General features: G+C 38.3%; 2 protein-coding genes across 2 annotated transcripts; both read right to left on the reverse strand.

The window, feature by feature from the left end:
* Window positions 1-17,083: 17,083 nt before the first annotated feature.
* Window positions 17,084-19,326, reverse strand: LOC114360451 (uncharacterized). The gene has a single exon (XM_028315164.1). It carries the CDS (start codon window positions 18,532-18,534, stop codon window positions 17,350-17,352), a length of 1,185 nt encoding a protein of 394 aa, XP_028170965.1. The 5' UTR covers window positions 18,535-19,326; the 3' UTR covers window positions 17,084-17,349.
* A 3,446-nt stretch (window positions 19,327-22,772) lies between these two features.
* Window positions 22,773-25,766, reverse strand: LOC114360475 (probable serine/threonine-protein kinase kinX). Its single transcript, XM_028315197.1, has 3 exons — window positions 25,314-25,766; window positions 23,494-24,561; window positions 22,773-22,904 (listed from the first exon to the last, which is right to left on the reverse strand). Exons 1-3 carry the CDS (start codon window positions 25,764-25,766, stop codon window positions 22,773-22,775), a joined length of 1,653 nt encoding a protein of 550 aa, XP_028170998.1.
* Between the last annotated feature and the right edge of the window lie 295 nt (window positions 25,767-26,061).

Raw genomic sequence — 26,061 nt, forward strand, 5'->3', positions numbered from 1 at the left:
AGGTTAAAAACACAGTATCTAAAAGTATTATTAAATGCCAGTTTTCCTATTTAGGCACTTCATAATTATGTTCTTTCTGGGACACCAAACACATCTAACTAAACTCTTTGTCATCTTATGTAGTGGTAGTTATTTATATTTTTTGCGATAAGCTCTCAGACAGACATTTTTCAAATTTCCACAGAACCCTCAACATCAACAGCACTTAGTATCTGTACAAACCAAACAGCTCTAACTATGGCGACCTTTTTGCATGCTTTATGAACTGACCCTCGTGATATTTATACAGCCCTGGAAGAGTATCTTTTGAATTTGTCCTCTCGCTCCGGAGGGCCCGCACAAAGACGCTGTAGATGGCTTAATTCGGCCAACAATGAAGACGGTTATAAGAAAATATTTGGTAAACAAAATGGATAATTCTTTATGCTGGAGAATTGACATGCCTGCGAATTTAGGACGGGGATGAGCTTTTGTTACAGAGTCTTCCTTTTTGAGATGCAATAAGGTATTTTGCATAACAAACTAAACTGGCTGTTACTGACTTACGTTTTAATCGAACTATTTCATAATCGACTACTTTTTAACATCACTGTTCATAAATTTTGTCTGTCACAGAAAAACTTAATCGCGCACGTCCCTGTTTCAAAAACCGGGATAAAAACTATCCTATGCACTTTCCCTGGACTTAAATTATCTCTATGCCAAATTTCATCGAAATTTGTTTAGTGGTTTAGGCGTGAAAGCTTGACAGACAGTTATATTCGCATTTATAATATTACTAGTAGCGATAGAAAGCTGTAATTGCAACACGTAGGATTGGTTTTACAGTCAATTTTAAGTCAACTAGTATTTTACATAATTTATAACATTTTTGCACCTACTTATTACATAATGTTGATAAATAAGTATTTTGTCTTAATTTGCCTCCAACCGTATCCACTCTACATAAAATTGGGTCAAACCTTGTCTAAATGCAAATCCACACGAATATAAGAATATTTTTTCAATGTCAGAAATATTTAACGTCACGTTACAACAAAATGTGCATGCGTTTTAGCGGTCATAGGCTCTCAACATTGTGTCTACATTAGTCTACAATGAATTATATACATTACGCTAAATTGTTATTATCGGTTAGTCCCAAACCCAAATGTACGAATATACCTACTCGTATTACATTGTTTATTTACAGAAATCAACTTAGCAACTTAACTTTGGGAACCGTGCACTGGCTTTTTTAAACGGTTTTTTCTTCTTTGGCTCTCGTGGATTGTGTACTGGTTTAGAACTCATTAGATTTAGTTCTTTTCTTTTCCCAGTTTGGCTAATTCTTGTTAGAGTCGAGATAACCTATATGCAAACAATGGACAGTATTAGTAGTCTGAGATCTGTCTTGGAAATACCTAGACTAAAATGGAACCTAAAGCCTCGGGGCTATAGCAATTTAACTTGCGCAGTGTACCTAGGTTTTTATGAAATGAACATTAACGTAGAAATATCAACTTTGGGAACCCCTAAGGTATAATCCCGTGTAGAATTTAGTTCTTGCGTCCCGGCACGGGATCCCGGGCAAATCCGGGATCAGCGCGTCGTGATAAAAACGACAAATAAAACGCGCCCTCTGCGTAATGTGGGATGCCGAGTAGAGGAGACTACACCATAGTCCCCAGGATAAATTAAATATTTTTTCTTTATGCTGGTTCTTTCTTTATTAGGAAACTTGACAACAGTCTTCGGCGTCTTTCGACCCTATCAATTTGGTTGGGTCTTCGAAGGATGTGTCTTATTTCTTTACAGAAAATCAGGTAAATTCAAGTCGTCAATGCCTAACCTATGCTACTTTGTTACCGAATTTTGTTCAGAGTTCTTCCAGTGAGACCTAAGATATGTTTTAACATGTCCCAATTTTGCCTGAAACCAGCTTTTACATGTTTGAGTAAAATCTACACATCCAAATGGTCCCATCAGTTTTTCAAATCAAATCAAAAATATCTTTATTTGTCTATGAAAAAATATCTTTATTGGTCCTTTATACATTCTTTTTTCGCCCTACCAGCAGCGCTTCGAGACTAAGATTTCGTAAGTGCTGAAAAAGCGCCGCAAAAAACTTAATGGTCAGTAGAGAATTAGCAGTGCTACTTCAACTTACTAATTTAACCCATGATTCCATCAGGCTATATCGGTAGCCTAAGTTATGTTAGTAATGCTTCATTTCTAAGCAATTCAGGTTTTTGTGCAGGGTCCGTTGTACGCTCAGGAAGCGCCGCGGCCACGGACATGATATATAGCGCACAAATGTCACGAGTTGCTCGTGTTATGGTAATATCCACTACTGTAATGTATGCCGTGGCAGGCATTCGAGGCAATTTTACTTTTATTACTGCCACTGGACGGCTGAGGCGGCAACGTGGAGCTGATATTGCTATTGAGAAAGCGACAGGCGTTATTTATTTTGGACAGCCAACAAAAGAAACGATGTCAAGTAATGTAAAGTCTGTTGGAACGTTTGTTGAAACTGCTACTACGGAATGCAAATTTAAATTCTCTTAAATAAATTATGTGCGTAGTTAGAAATGTTTTATTAAGAACTAGCTGACCCGGCGAACTTCGTACCGCCTTAGCGTAGAGATTTTCTTAATATTTTTTTCCGTAAGAACCATCCTTGGACTTCCACAAACATTTAAAAAAATAATTATCGAAATCGGTTCAGCCGTTCACACGTGATGCCGTGACAACGCGAAACGGTTTTCATTTTTATATATATAGATAAGCTAAAATAAATAATGAAAAAAATAAAACATAGAGTGGAAAACAAACAAACATAATGTCAGAATATAATTTAAACAAATTTAGAAATAAGTTATAGAAACTTATCGAAACAGTTTAATGATAACTAGATCGATGTTATGGCACTTACATTAATTAAGTAAACCACAGACACAGTTTAAAATAGTCGTCTGTTATCTAACTAGGGGAGTTAACTAAATCCGAGTAATAAGCAACTAAGCACGTTTGTACTAAGTAGGGTAGACCGGGGACAATAGTACCATTTTTTGGAAATTGTTCAATATTGAGAAATCTAATGAAATGTAACTTATTCTGTTAGGATGCTGTAAAAACTAGACTCTTAAGCTACAAATTTAAGCATGCAGAGTTGAACTATTATTTCGAATACTTAATGAAAAACGAATTTGAACTGTACGATGTCTCATGTTACAATTGACCCCTACAACGGGTCAATTGTACCAATAATATATGAGGCAATAAAAGTAGTTATGTTTATCTAATCATCACCTTTATTGGTATTCTGTTCTCATAATCTCCTACAATAATCAGTCTTTATTAATTGAGATCGAAAATATTTAGGAACAAGTATGAAAAATCAACACTTAAGTTTAAAAACAACACAATAACTTTTCTTCCATAAAAACGAAAAAACTAACTGTTTCTACATAATATGCCATCTATTTGGCTCGGATATTGCTTCTGAAACAACAATAAGCATAATAACAATGATAGAAATACCAAAACTGAAAAATCTATTTTTGTATGAGGGTACAATTGACCCCTGGTACAATTGACCCTGATTATTTATACCTACTACTGCTTCGACCTTTTAAGATTTTTTCATAAGCCTGTTCATAAAGGAATAGATCCGTTGATCCGCGATCCGTACTTTTGACTCTACGCCGAGGCATCTAAAACAAAATGTTCAAATACTTAGTTACTTACTGAATTAAGCTAAAATGTACATATTCAGAAGGGTTTTAGAAACCTATATTAAAACATTTTAAGTAGGCATTTAGGTACTTATATCACCTTTTTATCTACTTATTTAATAAAACACATTAAGTATGTATCTAATTAATGCTTAATGCATGCAACTATGAATGAGCCTAGACTATATTTTCAGTAGGTAGGTATGCCTGTAATTGTAAAAATATAATTGTAAAAATGTAAAATAACCACGTGAATGTTTTATAATAACTTATCTTATTATAAGTAAATGTACTTTAAAACCAATTTAAAATATTATGTAGTAAGTATAAAATAAGGTTCCGGGGGTTAATTGTACCACGGGGTTGATTGTACCGCTACAATTGACCCCATGGAGACTGGTACAATTGTTCCAAGTAGGTAGTCAAGAGAACTTCACCTAAAATTCAGTCATTTTCACAGTGAATGCCAATAATTCGCTGTCGATACAAAGTTTAGAGCCTGGATAAACTATTGACAACAATACTTTGGTAACAAATAGCATATTGGGCAACTTATGGGCTCATATATTTGACATAAAAACTTACTGCGGCTGGGCAAAAAACAAAAATCTTTCCTGTACACCTTCGTTTCTCAGCACAAGCGCCGCCGACTGGTGAGCGGATGGAAACACAAAAAGCGCATATTCTGACGCTATGCACACAATCTAACGTCGCTTGTATGAAGAAATATCGCCGATGGTACTATTGACCCGTGGTACTATTGTACCCGGTCTCCCCTACAGCTGATTGGAACCATCCAATTTATTTATATGTTTATACATAAATTTTATATGATCCTCCTCATGTGGGGAAAAGGTCACTCAATTAGAGGAGGGTGTGATTGGAATGACACTTGGAATTGCCAGGGTTTGACCCTCAATATGAACAAGATTAAGAAATCATGCAGTTAGAATAAGACAGTCACTATTTCCCGTGAATCTCGTAAAAGGTGACTGAGGGACAATCAGGCTTCTCCAACAGAACTCCTCCGTTTTCCTCTAGAAACTAGAGAAGGTCATGCTCCTGAGATTTTGAATTTGCCTAAGATTTTGAGATTATGAAGCTTGCCACCAAACCAGTTGTGACGATCACGACCACTCTGGCAAGAGTGTAGCGACGAAGAAGAAGAATGCTCCTGAGACTAAATGGCCTAGTATGCTACATGGCTGGTCTTTATTTTTAACCACCACGAAACCAAAATTATACGAAAAAAGAGCAGAGCTGGTCTGTGTTTGTAGGGTAGGTTACAAATAGGTAAGTACACAACACACGCGCGTTTTTATCCACGGGGTCGGCAAAGGGAAACTGCATTTCTAGGCCGTTGACCACCGCATGCACGCATAGAAATCAATGGCTGCCAAGAAATAGGGTTATTACTTGGTCGCCATGGCAACGGAAGTGTACACAACAGCACTGCATCATTTTGGAATTTAAAAAGTCCCCTTTTATTGTAGCAGTTTCATGTTGGTATATTTGGGTTACGTGGAATTGTAGACATGCCTTTACTTTGCGCAGTGAGTAGGTCGGTACCCTAAGTACCTACCATATTACTTATAAATCGTAGCGTTTGAAAAAATTAAGGCTTCGTTTACATAAGTCATCAATCAACTCTACCAAATAACTCAATAAGCTAACAATTTGATTAGGACTTAGGATATAGAAATGGGCCGAAAGATTAATAAGATTCTGTGCTCCGAATGCTAGGTTAAGCCGTCGGTCTGATAGAGCCATGTTAAGACGCCTAAGATATTATAGTCTGCAGAACTGACGGCCGATGGGGCAGCAAGGTTCTGGGGTAGAGGCCACGTACCGGAAAACGCAGCGTAGTCGCATCGGCATTCATCCACCCACAAGATGAACTGACTCATGAAGGTAGCAGGAAGGCGCTGGATGCAGGCCGCCACCAACCGGCTTGTGGAAATCATTGGGGGAGGGCATATTATGTTCAGCAGAAGATGTCATATGGCTGAAATGATAACGATGAAGACGCCTCTTGAGAGTCATTTAAGTTTGACACCGTGTGCGACCTTGTCATAAAACACTAAACATTAACTCTCAAACAAAACAAAAAACATAGAATTCTGATTCTCTTCAGGTTGCCTTTTTGCATTACGACGGTATTCTTCTAACCTTGACTGCACTTCACATAATAATACCGGTTGTCAAACAACCATTGACCTAACGTAACACTTCTAAGTTGCGAGTGTCGTGTCGAACTGTGATTATACATAAACGCACTCGTACAAAATACACGATATCGCGTGATGCATCACTATCATCGATCCATCAAGCAAACTTCAACCTTATGTCCATCAGATATTTATACTTTATCTTAATTGCAATTTAAATTAACGGGTTGAGGACGTGCGTTTTCGAAAACCTTTTAACTAATGTTAAGACGCAGTAGTTTATTATTTTTTAATGTTCGACTTAATACTAGGTAACAGCAACATTGATGTTTGGATTGCATCATTATTTTGGTAAGATAAGGTAATTTTACGGCGTTTCTGTGAAATTGGGAACGATCATCTCTTCTTAGATGTCTTTATTGCTACAATTTCTGTATCATCTCGAGGAAATAATTGAAAAGCATTGATTTGATGATTATCAAGAGTCCTTAAATCAAGAGGGTTTAACGGGAGATTCATGATAGAGCACATTCGTTGTTTACATCTGATTTTTAAAAGTAGAAAAAAATAGGTTCATACCTTATTAAAATACAACTTTCAGGATCTTCCTTAAAGAACCCGAATAAACAAAACCTGTGGGTCTAGAAAAGTGGCACTTTTTGATCGAATCGATTAATCGAATCCGTTGTACTCTGTACCAAAAAAGAAAGGCTTTTCGACCATCTTTCGACATAAAAACTGTCACATTTTGCAACTTGTCTAGGGGCTGGCGTTGTTCCCAAGTAGAAGGAAAGTTGTTAAAGAATTAATTAAAAACGGGTTCATTAAAAGTACTGCCCCATAATGGCTCACGATAGAAGAAGACTCGATATGATATATTTTATGTCTTTTTTAATCCACAACGAGGAAGCTCTTGGCCTGTACCTCACCTGATGGTAAGTGACGATCAGGCCGAAGCCGAGCTTCACCCGGAATCCTCAACCACGGTGGAACTGGCTATCTTACCTCTAACTGCCGGAACACAACAATGCTGTTAACATTGTTGTTATGGCGACAGACTTAGGTAAGATGGTGGTAGCTAGTCAAGGTCACATGATTGCTATATGTAATATTTTCCCCACACGTCATTAACAAACATAATCACTTACCCTTTAAGTTATTGAATGTTGTGGTCACTGAACGCCTTATCAGTACTAATTGCAGTTTGATTTGGTTCTGATGAGGTGCAGTTAGTGTAACGGGTCTCGTTAAACGTTTCATAGCGGTAACTAAAATGTGGTTAACGCGGTTTTGGCAGGTTAAATGCAATGGATGCAGTGGCCTTTAGATCTCTTTGAATGTATTTTTGAAGATACAGAAGATACACGTTATTTATTGGGCTCTTTTAAGGGCAAGTGCTCTATATTGAAATGTCAACTGTTAAGATGATTCTGAGTGGGTGACCTCTTTGACAACATTTTTTTTTTCTCTTTTCTCTCCGTTGTTTATTTTTGTACTTTTATTAAGTACAAAAAAAGTAGTGTACCAATAAATATTTTTTCTTTCTTTCTTTTTTTTCATATTTCATTCTTTGATAACACCTTCATGCATATTTGCAATATACATTTAGGCTGGGTTGCATCATCTTACTTTAACTTTGACAAACGTCAAAAATCTGTCAAACTCCATACAAAAAACATCCGTTATCGTTATAGTTACGGTCAAAGTTAGGTGGTGCAACTCAGCCTTAGTGTTACATTAACATTACGCATGCTGTTGTCACCTGTATCAAGTTTGCAATTAAATATGTAACCAAATGTTATTGTTCATATTTATTTTGTGGTGTAATCTTGCTAGTGATCTTTTTAAATAATAAATAAATTCCTTAAAAGTAAGTTCAAGTAGGTACACAAGATTTGTAAATGAGTAAGAGTTGGCCACATAGCTTGACCCTCGTGATAGGAAAATTTTTAAAATGTTTACTTATACAGGGTGTCCCGTAATGTAACGTCAAGCCGGAACTGGGTGTTGAGGCAAGTTGTGCTGGTTATCAGAAAAATATAAAAAAAAATCTATGTGGCATATTTTCAAAATAATGGGCATTTAAAAAAAATCAAAAATTTCTACTCCAGGTGACGGTCTTTTTACTCGTGTTGCCACAAATCTTCACTTTTTCCAAATTTTTTTTTGTTATGTAACCCTGAATAATGCTTCTCTAAACTGTTATCAAAATTACAAAACCAGCTGCTCCAGCTTGGATAAAAAAAATACATTATTCCCAAAAAAAATTTCAAAATAAAAATTTTGTCTAGTTTAAACTGACTGTACTGAAAAAAAAAGTACTACGCAAGTGTGGCATGTGACGTCATAATTTGGCGCATTTAGTAAGGATTCCAAAATGGTATAACACTTGGTAAATTCTTGCTGTAATTGTCGACAATTTTTGGTTTTTTGGAAATAATCCCGTTTTTAACTTTATCTACCTTGGTTAAAAATTATTATTCTAATGTGCCCAAAATTCAAGTTTCTGTGACTGACTACCGTACAGTCAGTCACAGAAACTTTTGTCACCATGACAGTAATTAGTAGTTGACATACTGTGACAAAAGTCACCCGTGCGTGCGCGCCGTTACTACCTGCTCTGCCTGCACTTGTACTTGGTAACAGGGATAATAAGGATATGAAGTTTCGGTTATGGATACGGTTACGGATATTAGAATAATATTATACCGGTTTCGGTTACGGTCACGGATATGAAATCATTTCAGATTATCCGAAAGTTTCGGATAATTTCGGTTACGGAATTATTAGAATTTCAAAAATGTAGGTATAATTCAAATAGCAAGATGCTGCGTGACCCACATAGCTACTTTATGTACCAACTAAGAGGACACCTATGTATGATAAAGGTTAAACAGGCTGGCATATTAGATGGTGCCAGGGAATGCCAGACAAGTTGGTAACAAATATTAAGATTTAAGGTACAATTCCAAGACGGGCCGCAGACCGCAAACTGCAAAACTCTATGAAATCGGCAGCGCGGCATTGCTGCTGCGGCGTGTATACTGCAGATTTCATAGAGTTTTGCAGTTTGGAATAATTGTACCCTTAGACTCCGCCTTTATCCGAAACTATCCGTAACTTTTGAATCAGTTTCGGTTACGGTTATGGATATTTTTTTATTTCGGATATCCGATAGTTTCGGTTACGGTTACGGATATCCATAACATCCCTGCTTGGTAAGATGGCCCTCTCCGTCCCGCTCATACCTTTTAAAATGGCTTCTCCACCTCATTTAAGCCAGAAACTTGAATTTTGGGCACATTAGAATAATAATTTTTAACCAAGGTAGATAAAGTTAAAAACGGGATTATTTCCAAAAAACCAAAAATTGTCGACAATTACAGCAAGAATTTACCAAGTGTTATACCATTTTGGAATCCTTACTAAATGCGCCAAGTTATGACGTCACTGGCCACACTCGCGTATTACAATTTTTTTTCAGTACAGTCAGTTTAAACTAGAAAAATTTTTATTTTGAAATTTTTTTTGGGAATAATGTATTTTTTTCATCCAAGTTGGAGCAGCTGGTTTTGTAATTTTGATAACAATTTAGAGAAGCATTATTCAGGGTTACATAACAAAAAAAAAATTTGGAAAAAGTAAAGATTTGTGGCAACACGAGTAAAAAGACCGTCACATGGAGTAAAAATTTTTGATTTTTTTTAAATGCCCATTATTTCGAAAATATGCCACATAGATTTTTTTTTATATTTTTCTGATAACCAGCATAACTTGCCTCAACACCCAGTTCCGGCTTGACGTTACATTACGGGACACCCTGTATAAATAGTATCTAGAAAGATTGTTTGAGATTTGCGTCTGTCATAGTTTAGAAAATAGTTATGGAAAATGTTAAAAGTCATAGGTTCTGAAATTGCGTAGATAGATGGCGATGTGGTTCGTTAAATTGCGATATCATTTGATTTTTTCCTGGCTATTTAAGTTAAAACATTAAGGTTCAATATTACTTCACTTTACTTGGATCAGTGTTTTATTTTACAACCACGGTCCGAGCTTTTTGGGACACTGTACAAAGATTAATCCAAGAAAGTTATTACTATTAGTAGTAACATCGTCACAAACTCAGATTCCAAGCTGAAGCTTAAAAATAATACCCAATCAAACCACTGTATTATTACTCGAATAAATTATATACCTATACGTTGTCGGTACATATTATGATATCATTTTAATATGTATCTTGATGGAAATCGTTGTTGATAAATTGAAATTTTGCCAGGGTATAACCGACTCTATGTTCTTGGGTTAAGGTTAAAGTTTCGGTGTGGTTGTTTGACCGTAGATCGTGATTGTGCTGCATAGTTGAGTGCGACCTTCAAACGCTCACGCTTAGTTTGTACAGTGAAGCACAAAAGAGGTTTTTAAGTTAATTGTTTTGTTACCTTTGACCGGAATTTGTTTCGTTCATATTAAATGTTTCAAAAGGGAAAAAAAATCTAATGAATTTTGGTTACTAAAAAGCGTTGTTAGCTAATTTTAATATAACAATAAATTATTAAGCTTCGGTTTCAATAACTTAATTGGACAATTACGAGTATTTGGTATACAAAATGTTATTAAATTTTCTTGCAAGTATTATTACTCGTCTAAAGAACACTGTTTTAACATAATGTACTGTGATGATCAGTCCAAAAGAGATAAGTCCACATAGAAATCAGAAATATTTATTTGCTTTTACATGGTTTTACAAGATATTATTATTACAATTTGGCATGTCCACATGTTGGCTCAAATAGTCATGCAAAAATTGAAAAAAAAAAAAATGTTGTAAGTACAAAAGAACAATAATAAATTACAGCGTTTGAATGTCAGGACTTTGTTACAATGGATTATATTAAAATGCTTTATATTAACATGTTTAAAAACATAACCCTCCTTCTGACGCAGTCGGGTAAAAAGGTTGTGAATTTTCAATTCAGACGGTAACTACATCAATCTGGTAGAGAAAAAGCCTTTGTCCATCAGCGCTTAGGGTTCTTACACACGAACAGCAATTTGCTGTCGACGCATGCAACTGCAGTCGACGTCAGAAGGCGACGGCTAGCTGTCGACATGCTGCCGACGTGCTGTCGACGCGTTCGCGGCTGCCGCCGGCAGGTGGCGACAGCTAGCCGCCTCCGCCATTTTGAAGGTCAACTGTCAGTAGTCCAGGAGCTTACACGCACACCTAATGAGTTCCGAACAAATTGATTCGGAATTGCTAAAAAATTAGTGCTGTCAAAAACAATGAAATAATATGGAACTCGAATTTAGAAGGCTACCATAATAAAACATTAAAAAATAGAGCATGGGCGTCGGTGTGTGTAGTCTCGTTCTCTATTCAATAACATTTCTTAAACCCACAATGACCGGTTCTTTCTCTTTCGTCGACGACGACGGAGTAAATGCAACAACAGTGTTTCTTCAATGAAATCCATTTTCAACTGGCTGGCTCCTGTACAAAGACGTACGCCGACACGGTCGTCGCAGCAAGCTGTCGACTCGTCGACGGCAGACGTCGACGTGTCGACAGCTTGCTGCGGGCACGTCGACGGCTAGCTGCCGACAAGTGACGGCGACTGCGGTCGCCTTTGCTGTCGTCAATGTGCTGCTCGTGTGTAAGAGCTCTTATAACAACAAAGTTGAGTTTGTGCTCGACTGTACCCGCTCATCAGCGCGGTCTTATGTAAGGTGCCTCCATGCAGCTGTAGAACATAAACAATAACATAAAAATATAAACAGCTCGTACCTGAGCGACGAACGTCGTTAGCAGGTAGTCTTTAGAAGACGGGGAATACCAAGTTGTATGTAGGTAAAGGAGTAAAAATAAGTATAAAGTTCTATAAGGTACCTTTAGACTCAAACTTGACAAGACTCCGAGTGCGTTTTAGTGTTGCCAGGCATATCACATTTTCTAAATGTGAAGAATCAGGTGAGATACAGGCCAAGAGCTTCCTCGTTGTGGATAAAAACAAATTGGTATCCTATTTATCCATGTCCTGAAAGCAGTACGAATGGCAAATTAGGACCTTCTTGAAGGGTTTAGCAACATTAGGTACAACACGAACTGGAATGACATCAATGGGTTCAAGAATTGTAAAATTATGTTTCATGTTCCCTAGCGCTATTATCTGCAAATATCATAACGATTTTTAAGTGTAATATGACACATTTCCATTTACTCTTGCTTTTTTACTAACTTCAGAGAAGGTAGAGCTAGAGATACTTGTGTCGGAAAAATCAATAACTTATCTTTGGTCTGTAAGCTGTTATAACAAGATAAACATTTTGCTTTCCTCCGTCTCGTACTAATAATTTAAAACCCTGTTGTATATCGTGTAGGTCAAAATCAATTGTTCCCACTAAGTATTATAATTCCTGTGCAGCCAAGATCAACAGCTTGGTAATCTATGAAAGAAGTTGAAGTCTTGGGGATAGCTTATAATCATCGTCATCATCATCATCATCTCAGCCACAAGACGTTCACTGCAGAACATAGGACCCTAATGATTTCCACATCGTCCGGTTAGTAGCGGCCTGCATCCAGCGCCTCCCCGGGGGTAGCAATGTGAGAAAATGTCGATATTTCTATTTATTTTTAAGTAGCCAGGATATTATACATTTTGTGACCGCCAACCAGACCCAGTTGAAGGTTGAGCAGTTCCGGGAGAAAGTTGAAATGTTTTAGGTTTCCGTAAAGAAATCAATCAATAGTTATCAACAGGAGCTATTAATATAAACACAGATTAAAAAGGGAAGAACTATAAGTAATAAGGAAAATATTTAGAAAAAGGTATTTAAACAGTGATTCTTGGAATAAGTTTTCCAAATAAAAATAAGTGGCGTTAATCAAGAATCCTAAACGATTAAATTGTAGGTACCTATTAAAATTGTATAATTATATACCCATCAAAAACTCCACGTGTAAAGTTGCGGAAAATCTGTAACCTAATTAATATTTTCATCCCATTAAGTAGTTAGCAAAACCATAAAAATATAGGCTATAAAACTGCAAGGTCGAACTTCACCATGAGCTGATGACGACCTAACCACTATAATTTCATGGGAATACCGCGATACAAAATGACAGCCATGTCAACTGGACACTAGCCGTAATTAAACCGTTTATCTTACATGATAGGGTTTTACTTTGTATTGTGTATCAATCCACTAGTTTATGAACCCTGGTTTCATCATTTTACTTAACTACTTGCTGTGTGGTTCTCGAAGAATAGAGTAGGACTATCTTGACTCTCCCTATGCAATGGATGTCATAAAAAACATACCTACATACAGTCTGGTACTGGTAGTACTGGTACGAAGCGCTGGTAGGGCCCAAAAGATAAGGAGACATGTAAAGTGCCCCATAAGGGCTACCTTTTCTTTTTTTATTATTTTCTATTGACGTTCATAAGTGCCACTTGTGGTCTAAACTGAATAAATATTTTTGATTTTGATTTTGAGTCGAACATAGAACCTCCTCCTTTTTTGAAGTCGGTTAAAAAGGCGATTAATGCTGGTTTTCTATATTCAATCCTAATCCAAATCCGTCCGTCAGCTGTCAAATTTCAATATAATGTTTTTGGTCAAAATATCTGCGGTTTTCTATGTTTTTCATATTGTTTATAAGAATATTAAAACAATATTGAGGTGTACCTAAACATGCATCAAAAATGAATTAAATTAGACAGTTGAAATCGGGATTTGGACCAGGATTGAATATGGGAAACGGGCGTAAGGGGCAAAATTAAATATGCGAACTTCAGTCAGGCCTCTTTAATCCCTTTGGCCAGAGTGTGAAGTACTCGTATACCCAAATTTTACATTAGACAGACTTAGAATGGTTTTCCTGTAGTAGACTTCGACGATGATGGATGACCTAACTGCTAGGTATGTTAGGGGCATTAGTGCTTCAAAACTAAACTATTTAGATTCAAGTTTCCTTCCTTATTTTTTAGTCGAAATGATGATATTTTTTAAATGATTCATACCTACTCAGGAAACTATTTTTATATGCCATCTTAGGCATTTTGATAAATTAGAAGTCGGAATTACTCTAGATTTACAGTGTATTCTTAAAAGACATAAAGGGAGTTGAAGGTGCTGTCAGAGTACAAGCAAAGTTTTTAATATTGAACGAAAATTTAAACAAAACTACTCGTACTGTAAAACTATTTCTTTACACCCGGTATATAAACAGACGCACCTTCCGATCCACAAATGTTAAGGTTATCATAGCATTAGGTAAAACAATCGCTCTTAATCACATTTCCCACCCGGTGACATCATGACCCGCGGTGCCTGGCACGCGGCTCGAGTCGCTGTGACGTCACACTTTTTGTAAACACTAGTGTTACAAGTGTTAATTTGCTATTGTTATTTCGTGTTTCCTGATTTATTTAGTCTTTAAGAATTATTTCTTGCAAAGATCCAAAAGATTTGTTCAAGTAGATGTGTTTGTGTTACTTCATTCGTTCCTTTGTTTCAGATAAATGGCGCCCACGGCTGGACAAAGGCCTCCCTCAAGGATTACCATAATGACTGGGCCTGCTCTTCTGCCCGCATCCAGGTAAGTGACAGATGATAGAAATTACTATTACGATTAATACAGACTAAACTTCATCAGTATTGCTTTTATGAACATAAGATAGGTACATTCTTGTGATGCTTCTTCTTAGAATTGGCCCATATTATTGTTACCAAGATATTTTTGGACACAATAAATGTTACACATAATTTTCCTCTCTGTGAAAGATATATAAAATCAAAGAGCATTTTCACAGCTTCTGATAACACCAAAGTGTGATGAATTTCATCGTATTCTGTAGATCAAAATAGGAATTAAATCTGCCCCCGCACTGTGACCTTTTTACAATCTGACGCCGTATTTTAAGCATTCTATATTTTAAATTTTATTACAGATTTGCACTGTTCGAAAACGAATTCTTAATAACGCTCAGTCATTTCTTGAACTTGGTAAAGAGCAGTGGAGCAATCATATTTTAAATTCTACTTGTAGAAATCTAGATACCTAGGTTGTGTTATCAATTTCGATAATAATTTGTTTCTTTAGGATCTTAACACAACTTAACCCTTGGAAGTACCTATAAGGCCTGAAGTTATAAAATAAAGGAAATAATAATAATAGAACAGAAAACATATGTGTACCTATTTCAGGAAGGAAAAATTGTCAGGAAAAGAGAGATAAATTTAAGCTATACATGCCCAATACAAATATTCCTAAGAATTTTTACAGGTTTTGTGGGCCAGTTGAAATTTTGATTAGCTTATTCAAGAAACCTTCTATTGGTAGGTATTCTATGTGCGTAGTGTGTTGCAAGTATTAAGAACCAGCCAAAATAATTCCAATATTAATAATAACTAGACTGGCAACATTGTACCCATGCGATGCAAAAAAGTCCTAAAATTACCATGAAAATCCGGTCCAGATGTATCGTATACCTATTCCTTAGGCATAAGGTTGGTATTGGCTTAAGTTTCTCTAATAATGCCAGTAGTTTTTTTATGACCTTTTTGCATGAGAGTCATCGGCCGGCATCGATCACAACAGGTATGACCGAATGATCTAACACATGGTTTTCGGACAGACATTTTGTCTCTTGACTAATCATGCTGCGGTGAAAATTAGAATTATAGCTTTTGCTAAAAAACTTCTTTCGTTCGGCCATTTCAGCCGTCCACTGCTGAATATGGATTTTCGCAGCGACTTGTCCTGCGCTTTCCCCATTCAGGTGACTCTCGATATCTTCAGCAGATCGTCGGTCCACTTAGTGGAAGGTCTATTTGCACTTCGTCTTCCCATCCATGGTTACTGACTAAAAAACTAAGCCTGTTTTTTATAATTCTGCTATAGGAGAATGTTATTTATAGCCCATGAGATATGCATTCAACATTATCATCACATAATTTAAGGCCTTGAAAGCACTTTAGTCCCGTGCGCCAGTAAGGAAGAAATCCTGACCTTCAGGTGGAATATCTCAAAGCAAATGTAACATTAACCCAAACTTTCACTTACATTATTGACAGCAGCAAATACTTATGTAGGATGGGAAAAATCCCACATTTCTGTTTACTGAGGCTTTCTGACTTTTGAAGGCGTGTATGATTTAAACATGGCTCCGAAGTTTCTTTGTCGGAATTCAACGCCTCGAGTGAGTGAAGGACACTTGAGGTCGTCTTATTTGACGGCGTCCAAAGGGTTAAGCTGACCCTCGTCAACTTTAACGCGTCACTGGACAGAAATAGGGTTAAGTGTTAAAGCCTATTCTGTGTCTGAAAGTGAAGCCTGAACTTCAGAGAATGGTTTAAATTGAAAAACTAAATTAGATGTAAAATCTTATCAGGAGTTAATACCTAAGTGGAATATTCGGTAAGAAGAAGATATTTGCTTTAAAAGAAAAGTGTTCACTCATTTGAAAACGAATTTCTTTAAACTTGGAAAACGGATTGAGCATTTGATCCGTCGCATTTTTAGTAGGATACAAAACGTATTTTCCTCGACATTATAGTTTTTAGCTAGGCATTTTGTACTGGTGATTTATTGTAAATATGAATCGGAACCCACCGAAAATCCATAAATCTAACTTCCAGATTGTAAATCACAGTTTCTCACCCATAACTCAGACCTCGAAAGTGGTCGAGTTGCGAGCCGTCCCAAATCGCTACTTGACCGTAACATGGCGCTAAAAAACCGGCCGTCCTCGCCTGTACCGAGAAAAGGTTTTTGTTGCTATACAGTCAACGCTGATAGAAACCGGCAGTTGGAAAAATGATTAACCAAATACTTATACTTAGACCCGTATACCTACTACAATGAAACTCAAGTTTGCAAGAGTCAAACATTATGGGCCTAACTATAACTCTGGGTAGTTCGTTTCAGCCGAAAGACGTCCACTGTTGGACAAAGGCCTCCCCCAACGATTTCCACAAAGACCGGTCCTGCGCGCCCGCATCCAGGCACCTCCCACGACGACCTTCGCCAGATCGTCGGTCCGCCTTGTGGGAGGCCTGCCCACGCTACGTCTTCCAGCAGATGGTCGCCACTCAAGAACATTCCTGGCCCAGCGGCACTAACTCTCTAATCAGTAGGCAACAGAGCTGTCTAAACCTCCTAGTGGGCATCGTTCTGTTATGAGCCTCAGAGGATTTGGGTTTTTAAAAAAGAACACGAGATTAATGGGATAAGACAGCCGTCTAGTTCGGATGGTGGAATGAGACTGACTTGGAGATGCGAGGTATCGCAGGCTATGGATGGAAAAGGATGAGTCGGCAAAAGGCGGAATGTCAAGTAAGCAATATAGGGTGCGAAGGCTATCTGTAACACCTCCCGGGGGTAGACTAAACATCGGGGTGAAATGAGCGATGTTTAGGAAAAAACGGAAAAGGTAAGTATTTAGGTTTTACACATTTCTGCGTATACTAGGAGATGGGATTTCTTCTGCATCAGGATGACGTTTAATGATCTTCAAGGGAATGGCTGGTTCGGGAGTTGGAGGAGCTGGAGCTGGTTCTACAGGTAAGTTTTCAGGATTGGCGCGAGAGGATCTCGGGAAAAGGTAAGTTAGACGGCTGCGCGATTTAATGCATAAAAACATTTTTAAAATGCAAAATATTAAAATTATACATATAACAATTATGAGTGTAATCGAATAATGAGTTTCGTATTTAATCAGGGGGTGTTGATTTAAAATTTTATCAGTTTGGTCAGATATCGACCTTAATTTTGATTTCGTTTCCAAAGTAAAAACATCTAAATCAATATTTTGTAATTTCAAGGGGACTTCATCATTACTGATTACATTTATAAACTTATCTAGGGTACAACAAGATTGATTTATAATATTAAAATCTGGTTGAATTACAGTAGTGTTGATTTTTACATTATTAAATTTAGGTATTAATTTCGTACTTTTACAGTAGGCTATACAATTGTTTGGTATTGTAAGTATTCCTGTGCCAATGATACTTATTTCTAGGATTTTCTGATTTGGGCATTCTATATATAATTTGGTAATTTGGGATTGTACATATATCCAATTATTATTGTAAAGTGGTGTCCATAAATCTATGTTTCCGTGGACGAAATCGGTTTGACACTGCACTGGTATAGTTTTTATTACACTGATCATTAATTCACTTTCACAACTTGGATTCGCACTAACGGGGAACACAGTCATGACGTCGCAGATGTAGTCGCTCGGGCTTATCGCTATGCATTCCTTCAGTGAGTCAAGGTTACAATATTCCGATCTGTCCTTGGTCATTGCTATGTATCTGTTGCTAGGTATTATATAAGTAAAAGAATTATGTTTTAACTTATCGTGTGGTGTAGGCAATGCTATACTATGGTACAAGTTAAATTCTCTCGGAGAAACTAATGGTATTCTTAATACAAACACAATCTTGTTGCTTAAACTATAACATACTATACTAGAGACATTCAATAATAGGTGAATGTTATTTAATGCTAAATCTACAGGTAATTTATAATCTACAGGTAAGTATCGGTAGTTACTGACAATTTCATCATAAAGCTGCGCGGGAGGTAATATGGCCGGGTGCAGAATGTTTTGATTACTAATCATGATCGCGTTTGTTATGTCTTCCAGTCGAAACGATAACGTTAACAATGAAGCTTCTAGACTATTTAAGATTGAATTAATATTTGCTTTGATAGTTAATTCGTTAGAAATTAAAGTAATATTTTTCAGTTTTAAAGAGAAATTGTCAATAGCTTGGTTAAGGTTGGCCTCGTTCTGTTTTATTGAATGTAATGTTTTATTAAATTGAGATAAAACTGAAGAGGTGACTAAGATATTTTCTTTAATTAACGATGCCAATCTTTTCTCGTTATTGTGTACATTTTGGATGGCGCTATCGTACTTGATACCGTCATCTTCGCTCAAAGTACCGAATACAATTTTGGCGAGAGAGCCAATACCACCTATCCATGCCCCTCTCTTAAACCTTTTTTCCACTAGGTGAGAAATAGCAGAGTATTCAGAAACTAAATCGTGATATCTAACTGTTAATGGTTCTAAAATATTATGACATTCTAAACTATGATTGGTTTCTAATTTAACTTGAGTACAAATAAGTCGAAGTGTACCCAATATAGAGTTAATGTTTTTGATATGCGGTTCGATATATGATATATCGATAGGCGTTATTACGTCTAAATGGCTTACGCGAATTTTGAGTTCACCAATTGGATCAAAGTATATGCCAGAACTGGAGTCGATTTCTTGGACGAACTCCGGGTGACCTTGGGCCAATATGCTGTAATAAAAAGAGACATTCTGTTTGATTTTTTATTTAAACTTCTATTGCTACTAATGTATATAATGTATAACGTGTATATAATGTATAGTGTGTATATAAAGTATAGTGTGTATATAATGTATAGAGTGTATACCTAATCTTACCTGTAAAATAAAATAACCTAGGTTTAAAATAATGTAAATTAAAATCAATATAAAAAAGAGACAATTAAGTAATATTTAGTTGTCTTGGTTTTCGACAGGTTTGACTTCGTCGAAATGATGTCTTACGTGGCGTCTGTTTATCGATAGCGATAAGGTATGGTTGCCATGTACCTTGACAACTTTGTATGGGCCTTTCCATACAGGGGACAATGCCTTACGCATTCTCAAATGATTTTTTAACATGACGTACTGGCCTACTTTGTATTGTACTGGGCGAGTACGGGAATCATAATAAGTTTTCGAAATGTTTTTTGATCTGTTAATGAACTCTATGGCTTTATCTCGGGTGTGTTTTAACCGATGTTGAAGCATTTTAACGTATTCTGGATACGTGGTGTTAGAGCTGTCATCGTATACTGAATCCGGTATACGAGATTTATATCCAAACAATAATTCGAATGGTGAATAATGTGTTGTCGAATGTACGGCTGTGTTATATGCGAGCATTGCTGTATAGACATATCGGGGCCAATTATCTTGTTTGTCGTTGACATACGACTTTAGATATTCTTTTAAGGTTGAATGCGATCTCTCTAAGGCACCTTGCGTTTGAGGATGATAGGGAGCGGACCACAGCTGTTTTGTTTTTAGGAAATCGCAAGTTTTCTTGAATACTTCGGCGGTGAAGTTGGTACCTTGATCGGTAAGTATATATTTTGGAATTCCAAATAATGAAATAAAATGTAGGAGGCATTCACATGACTCCTCAGCAGTATTACTACGAATTGGGTAAGCTATTGAGAATTTGGTAAGGTCATCTTGCATAGTCAGGATGTATCTAAGTTTGGCTGCGCCGGATTCTGGTAGGGGTCCTACTATATCAATGGATAATCTCTCGAATGGGGAAGTTGAAGTGGATGTTATTATCATGGGCGCTCTGTTAGTTTTTCGTAGGGCTTTGTTTGTTTGGCAAGATGTGCACTTTTTAATGTAGTTTTCTATGTCGCTACGCATATTTTTCCAATAGAATCTTTCTTTTATTCGGTTTAACATTCTAATAGCACCTAAATGTCCGGCGATGGGAATGTCGTGGTTTTCTTTAAGGATTTTGGGAATTTCACTCAGCGATGGATATATAATGGAATCATGGTAAATATGGACTCGGATATTTGTTCCATTGAATAAATAACTGAACATATTGTATATTTTTACAAAGGAATGCCTGTCAAACGGATTTTTAAAATCAGATGTACTTATTTCGTTTATTGTGGGGTATGATATCATTATTTGGTCACGTGCATATTGCAGAGATTTAAAAATATCGGAGTAGGAGTAATCATCAAAGTGATGGACTTTCGTGAATAGGAACAGGTAGGTTTTGTTCTCGATTGTAAGAGGTAAGAATGTGTTTAAGGATCTTTCTAATTTCAGGAATTCACTGCGTTCGGGTTCTGGACAATTATCAATAATTTCTTGGACATAGGGCATGGAGTCATCCATGTCTATTGAGGTAGGTACAATGATCAACTTTTGGGTTCCCTTTAAGAGGGTTTCATTATGTTCGGTGATTTGGGTATCGTGTGACTTCGCAGGTGACTTCAGGAATTTACTATAGGTTTCGTCGGACACAGGTAAGGTTTCAGCTGATGGAGAAGGAGCATCGTGGCAAGAGGAACTGGGAGAAGGTAGGTTTCCAGGTGTTGGAGGATCTTCTAGATCGGGTAAGTTTGGAACTGGTAAATTCGATTGCGTTTCAGGAATAGGACTGGAGGGTTGCGCTGGATTTTGTAAGTGATTTTTATTTTCAGGGCTTGGAGCAGAAGGCTGCATCGCAGGTAAGTCGTTGATAGGGCTATATTGGAGGTCGATTTCACTGTCTCCTTCCAAGAGGTCGATACAGGGCATGCTGTCGCCTTCTTCGGAAAGAGCGGGGAGTTGAACACTTAGGTCTTCGAGGGTTAATGGGCTGAAAGGGAGTTCATCGTCTGCAGCAGGAGGATTTACTGGATTTTGTCCTGGCGACGGATTAGGAGAGTCAGGGTTGTTCGTTTGGTCCACAGGATTAGTAGGAATTACAGGATTTACAGGATATCTGGAGAGCGCGTCAGCGGCGGAGTTTAATTTGCCTTTACGGTAAGTTATCTCATAGTCATACTCTTCCAGTTTTAATCTCCATCTTTGGAGTTTGCTGCTAGGATCTTTGTGGTTGAATAGCCATTTTAGGGGTCGATGGTCGGTGATGATGAGGAATTTGCGTCCATAGAGGTAGGGACGAAACGTTTTGCAACCGTATATTATGGATAGCAACTCCTTTTCAGTAGTGCTGTAATTACATTCGCTTTTGTTGAGGGTTCGTGATGCAAAAGCGACTGGTTGGTCTTTGCCAACAGGACCCTGGGATAGGACGGCACCAACAGCGTGGTTGGACGCGTCGCAGGTAAGTATGAATGGCTTTGAAAAATCTGGATATACAAGGAGTGGAGCAGTTGTTAGTTTATGTTTCAGGGTATCGAAAGCTAGTTGCTGTTGATTCTCCCATACGAAGGGTGTATCTTTTTTCAGCAGACTAGTAAGGGCCTTGGCAGTTTTAGAAAAGTCGGGGATAAAACGTCGGTAGTATGATACAAGACCGAGGAACGATTTGATGTCTTTTGGGGTTTCAGGAGTTGGAAATGCAGTTACAGCTTTGACCTTTTCAGGGTTTGGCTTGACACCTTGTTCGGTGATGATGTGGCCTAAGTAACAAACTTCACGTCTTAGGAACTCACATTTGTCGGGTTGTAGTTTTAAGTTGAAATCGCGGATTCTCTGGAAAATGGTTCTTAAATTGCTGATACAGGAATTTAGGTCGTGTCCATATGAGACGACATCGTCCAAGTAGACAAAGCATCGGATGCCCTGGAGGCCTGACAAGGCAGAGTTCATGAGTCTCTGGAACGTTGAAGGAGCATTTTTGAGCCCAAACGGCATGCGAGTGAATTGGAAATGCCCTTCAGGGACTGTGAAGGCTGTTTTGGGTTTATCAGCTTCATTCAGCTGGATTTGATGGAACCCAGATGCCAGGTCCAAGGTAGAGAAGTAGGAACTACTACCGAGTTGATCCAATATCTCGGTAATCTGAGGGATAGGGTAAGTGTCTCCGATAGTGATGTCATTCAACTTTCGGTAGTCAATTACCACGCGCCATTTTTGCGTGTTGGAAGCGTCTAGCTTCTTGGGAACGACCCAAATGGGTGACGACCATGGGGAATCAGAGGGTTCTATGATGTTTTGTTCCAACATTTTGTCAATTTGTTTACGTACTTCGGCTTTGTGGATTTCGGGAAATCGATAGGATTTGACGTGTATAGGAATATCTGTAGTGGTTTTGATTTCGTGTTTCAGGGCGTTGGTGTAAGTTAGATTTTCTCCGGGAAGGTGGAAAATGTCGGAAAACTCGGAGCATAGTTGAAAGAGTGACTCTCTTTCTTCATGGTTGAGATGAGAAACACGTAGTTGTTTGAGGACTTCTTCGGTACGTTTATGACAATCTGTCGCAACATTTACGTGGTTTATTAAGGCAGGAGGTTGGTTTGTGAATTCGGATTCGCAATCTAAAGGACTGAGTTTGAGATTCAAATCGGATTTTAAGGTAATAGGGTTTTCTGACGTATTTATCACGGATAGATTTATTCTGTTATTATTTTTGACAACTACTAGGCAATTTGCAACTAATAGGTTATTGGAAACTTTTTGGTCGAGGATTAATCCTTGTTTTATTTCAGGATTCGATACTGAACATTCAATGATGGTTTCGGTTCTGGGAGGTATAATGTAGGCAGGATCATGGAAATGTAATTTAATGGACGTTTTATTGAGGTGTAGAAGGTTTTTGTTATAATTGATGCTGCAACTATGAGCATTGAGCATGTCAGAACCGATTATTCCATCGTAGGGTAAATGTATTGCGTCTATGACATGGAATGAATGTGATACATTTAATTTGGGAAATTGTAATTTCAATTGGAAGTGACCTCTGGTGTGGATTGTTTCTTCAGCAGGGTCAATTCCTTTCAATTGGATGGTTTCTTTGGTGAGTTTAGGATGTTTTTGGATACATGAATGTTTCAGCAGACTTACTGAGGATCCTGAGTCGACTAGTAATGATAATGGGATGTCGGATACAGAGGACTTTACTAGGACATGGGGTAGTAATGTCTTTGCAGGATTGTTGATGATTTCGAATATATTCGATTTAGCAGGATTTGGCAGGTCAACCTTGATAGGCTGCTGCACGGATACAGAGGATTTAGCACGTTTTGGCAGGTCAACCTTGATAGGCTGCTGCACGGATACAGAGGATTTAGCACGTTTTGGCAGGTCAACCTTGATAGGCTGCTGCACGGATACAGAGGATTTAGCACGTTTTGGCAGGTCAACCTTGATAGGCTGCTGCACGGATACAGAGGATTTAGCACGTTTTGGCAGGTCAACCTTGATAGGCTGCTGCACGGATACAGAGGATTTAGCACGTTTTGGCAGGTCAACCTTGATAGGCTGCTGCACGGATACAGAGGATTTAGCACGTTTTGGCAGGTCAACCTTGATAGGCTGCTGCACGGATACAGAGGATTTAGCACGTTTTGGCAGGTCAACCTTGATAGGCTGCTGCACGGATACAGAGGATTTAGCACGTTTTGGCAGGTCAACCTTGATAGGCTGCTGCACGGATACAGAGGATTTAGCACGTTTTGGCAGGTCAACCTTGATAGGCTGCTGCACGGATACAGAGGATTTAGCACGTTTTGGCAGGTCAACCTTGATAGGCTGCTGCACGGATACAGAGGATTTAGCACGTTTTGGCAGGTCAACCTTGATAGGCTGCTGCACGGATACAGAGGATTTAGCACGTTTTGGCAGGTCAACCTTGATAGGCTGCTGCACGGATACAGAGGATTTAGCACGTTTTGGCAGGTCAACCTTGATAGGCTGCTGCACGGATACAGAGGATTTAGCACGTTTTGGCAGGTCAACCTTGATAGGCTGCTGCACGGATACAGAGGATTTAGCACGTTTTGGCAGGTCAACCTTGATAGGCTGCTGCACGGATACAGAGGATTTAGCACGTTTTGGCAGGTCAACCTTGATAGGCTGCTGCACGGATACAGAGGATTTAGCAGGTTTTGGCAGGTCAACCTTGATAGGTTGCTGCACGGATACAGAGGATTTAGTACATTTTTGGGTGTCGATTTCACAATTGTGAGGTCCCGCACGACACCGGGACGAGACGGTTACTCGTTTTTTGAGTGATTGTCGACGGTATCATACCCGTCGGTTGATTCGGACGGATATTCGTCATCGATGGGTTCCGATGATTCATCGGACACGAAGTGAACTCGATGGGATGGTCCGGGCTGGTTTCGATCAAAGTTACGGAAACGGTTATTATTAAATTCCCTTTTTCGACATTGCTCCAGGGTGTGTCCTGCGTTTTTACAATATCTGCAGAACGGACGGGAAGAATTGTTGTTGGAATTGGAATAATTGTTGGAATTGGAATTGTTGTTGGAATTGGAATTGTTGTTGGAATTGGAATTGTTGTTGGAATTAGAATTGTTGTTAGGCCGGCTAGGGCCGAAATTTGATCTTTGATTCGATTGGTTAGAAAAGCTTTGGTTGCGGTTACGGTTAAATTGATTTGGATTTGGCCTGGATAGCGCCTGTTGGATTCTTTCTTCGGATATAGCAATGTTGATCGCTTCGTTTAGGGATCGAGGCGATTTGCACCTAACGAATGTGGACAACCGGGGCAATAGGCCCATTTGAAAATGGTGGAGGGCAAGTTCCTCCATTGCCGCGGTTCTCCCGATCATCTCTCGGCTTTTGTGTCCGTGTGAGATCGAAATTTCTGTTAATAATTGGGACAAACAGGTCTCAATTTTTAGAGCATACTGGCTAACAGGTTCAGTCGGGTTTTGTTTGCAATCTTGCAGGTCAGTGAGGAGGTGCGCGTAGTGTTTCCTCTCACTGAACTGGGTTTTGAGGAAATCTTTTAATTGATGCCAGTTGGCGAACTCTTTGATAGAGCAAGCCGTTTCGGCCTTGCCCTGCAGCTGGCATAGAATATATTTAAAAAGTATGTCCCTTTGGGATTCTGATGCTAGTTCGTATGCGTTATTGCAATTTACAAGGAATGAATTTAGTTGCTCGCGGCAACCGTCGTAGGGTTTAATGAATTTGAGTAAGGTGGATAATTCGATTTCTGATTTGACTACTACTGCTGTTTTTCTCTTACTCTGGGATCTAGTAGAAGGTCCAGGAGGGGGTAAATGCTGGTCCTGGCCTTCGTCATCTATGTCTGTTAGAACCACTTCGGGTCTCTCGAATTTTGGACTATTGGATCTCTCTGCCATTTTGGTACAATATTATGAATTAATTCAACAACAAAAATAGAACAACAATTGGATTTAGAATAACACACAAAAAGATTAAAAATTACGATAGCTAAAATCGGACGAGCAATGACCAAGTTACTCACTGGAATGCGGATAGCGCGATAAGGACGATCATTCTCGGAACTGGAAGCTGGAAGTCGCGCTGCTCTCGGCGAAATGTATGCTTGTTGATAAGCCTCGCTCCGTTGCGTCACTGGATGCTCGCTTGCCGGTCGCAGCACGAAATTGTGCGCAACAGTGGGCAAACGGCTGT

Source organism: Ostrinia furnacalis, unplaced genomic scaffold, assembly GCF_004193835.3.
Source record: "Ostrinia furnacalis isolate ACB-3 unplaced genomic scaffold, ASM419383v2 OfSCF5051, whole genome shotgun sequence".
Lineage (NCBI taxonomy): Eukaryota > Metazoa > Arthropoda > Insecta > Lepidoptera > Crambidae > Ostrinia > Ostrinia furnacalis.

Coding starts and splice junctions, on each gene's coding strand:
- LOC114360475 (XM_028315197.1), bottom strand. CDS start 25,766: ATGGCAGAGAGATCCAATAGTCCAAAATTCGAGAGACCCGAAGTGGTT. Junction 24,562..25,313: donor AACAAAACCCGACTGAACCT/GTTAGCCAGTAT, acceptor GTATCCGTGCAG/CAACCTATCAAGGTTGACCT. Junction 22,905..23,493: donor TAGTCGACTCAGGATCCTCA/GTAAGTCTGCTG, acceptor ATGTTGCGACAG/ATTGTCATAAACGTACCGAA.
- LOC114360451 (XM_028315164.1), bottom strand. CDS start 18,534: ATGATTAGTAATCAAAACATTCTGCACCCGGCCATATTACCTCCCGCG.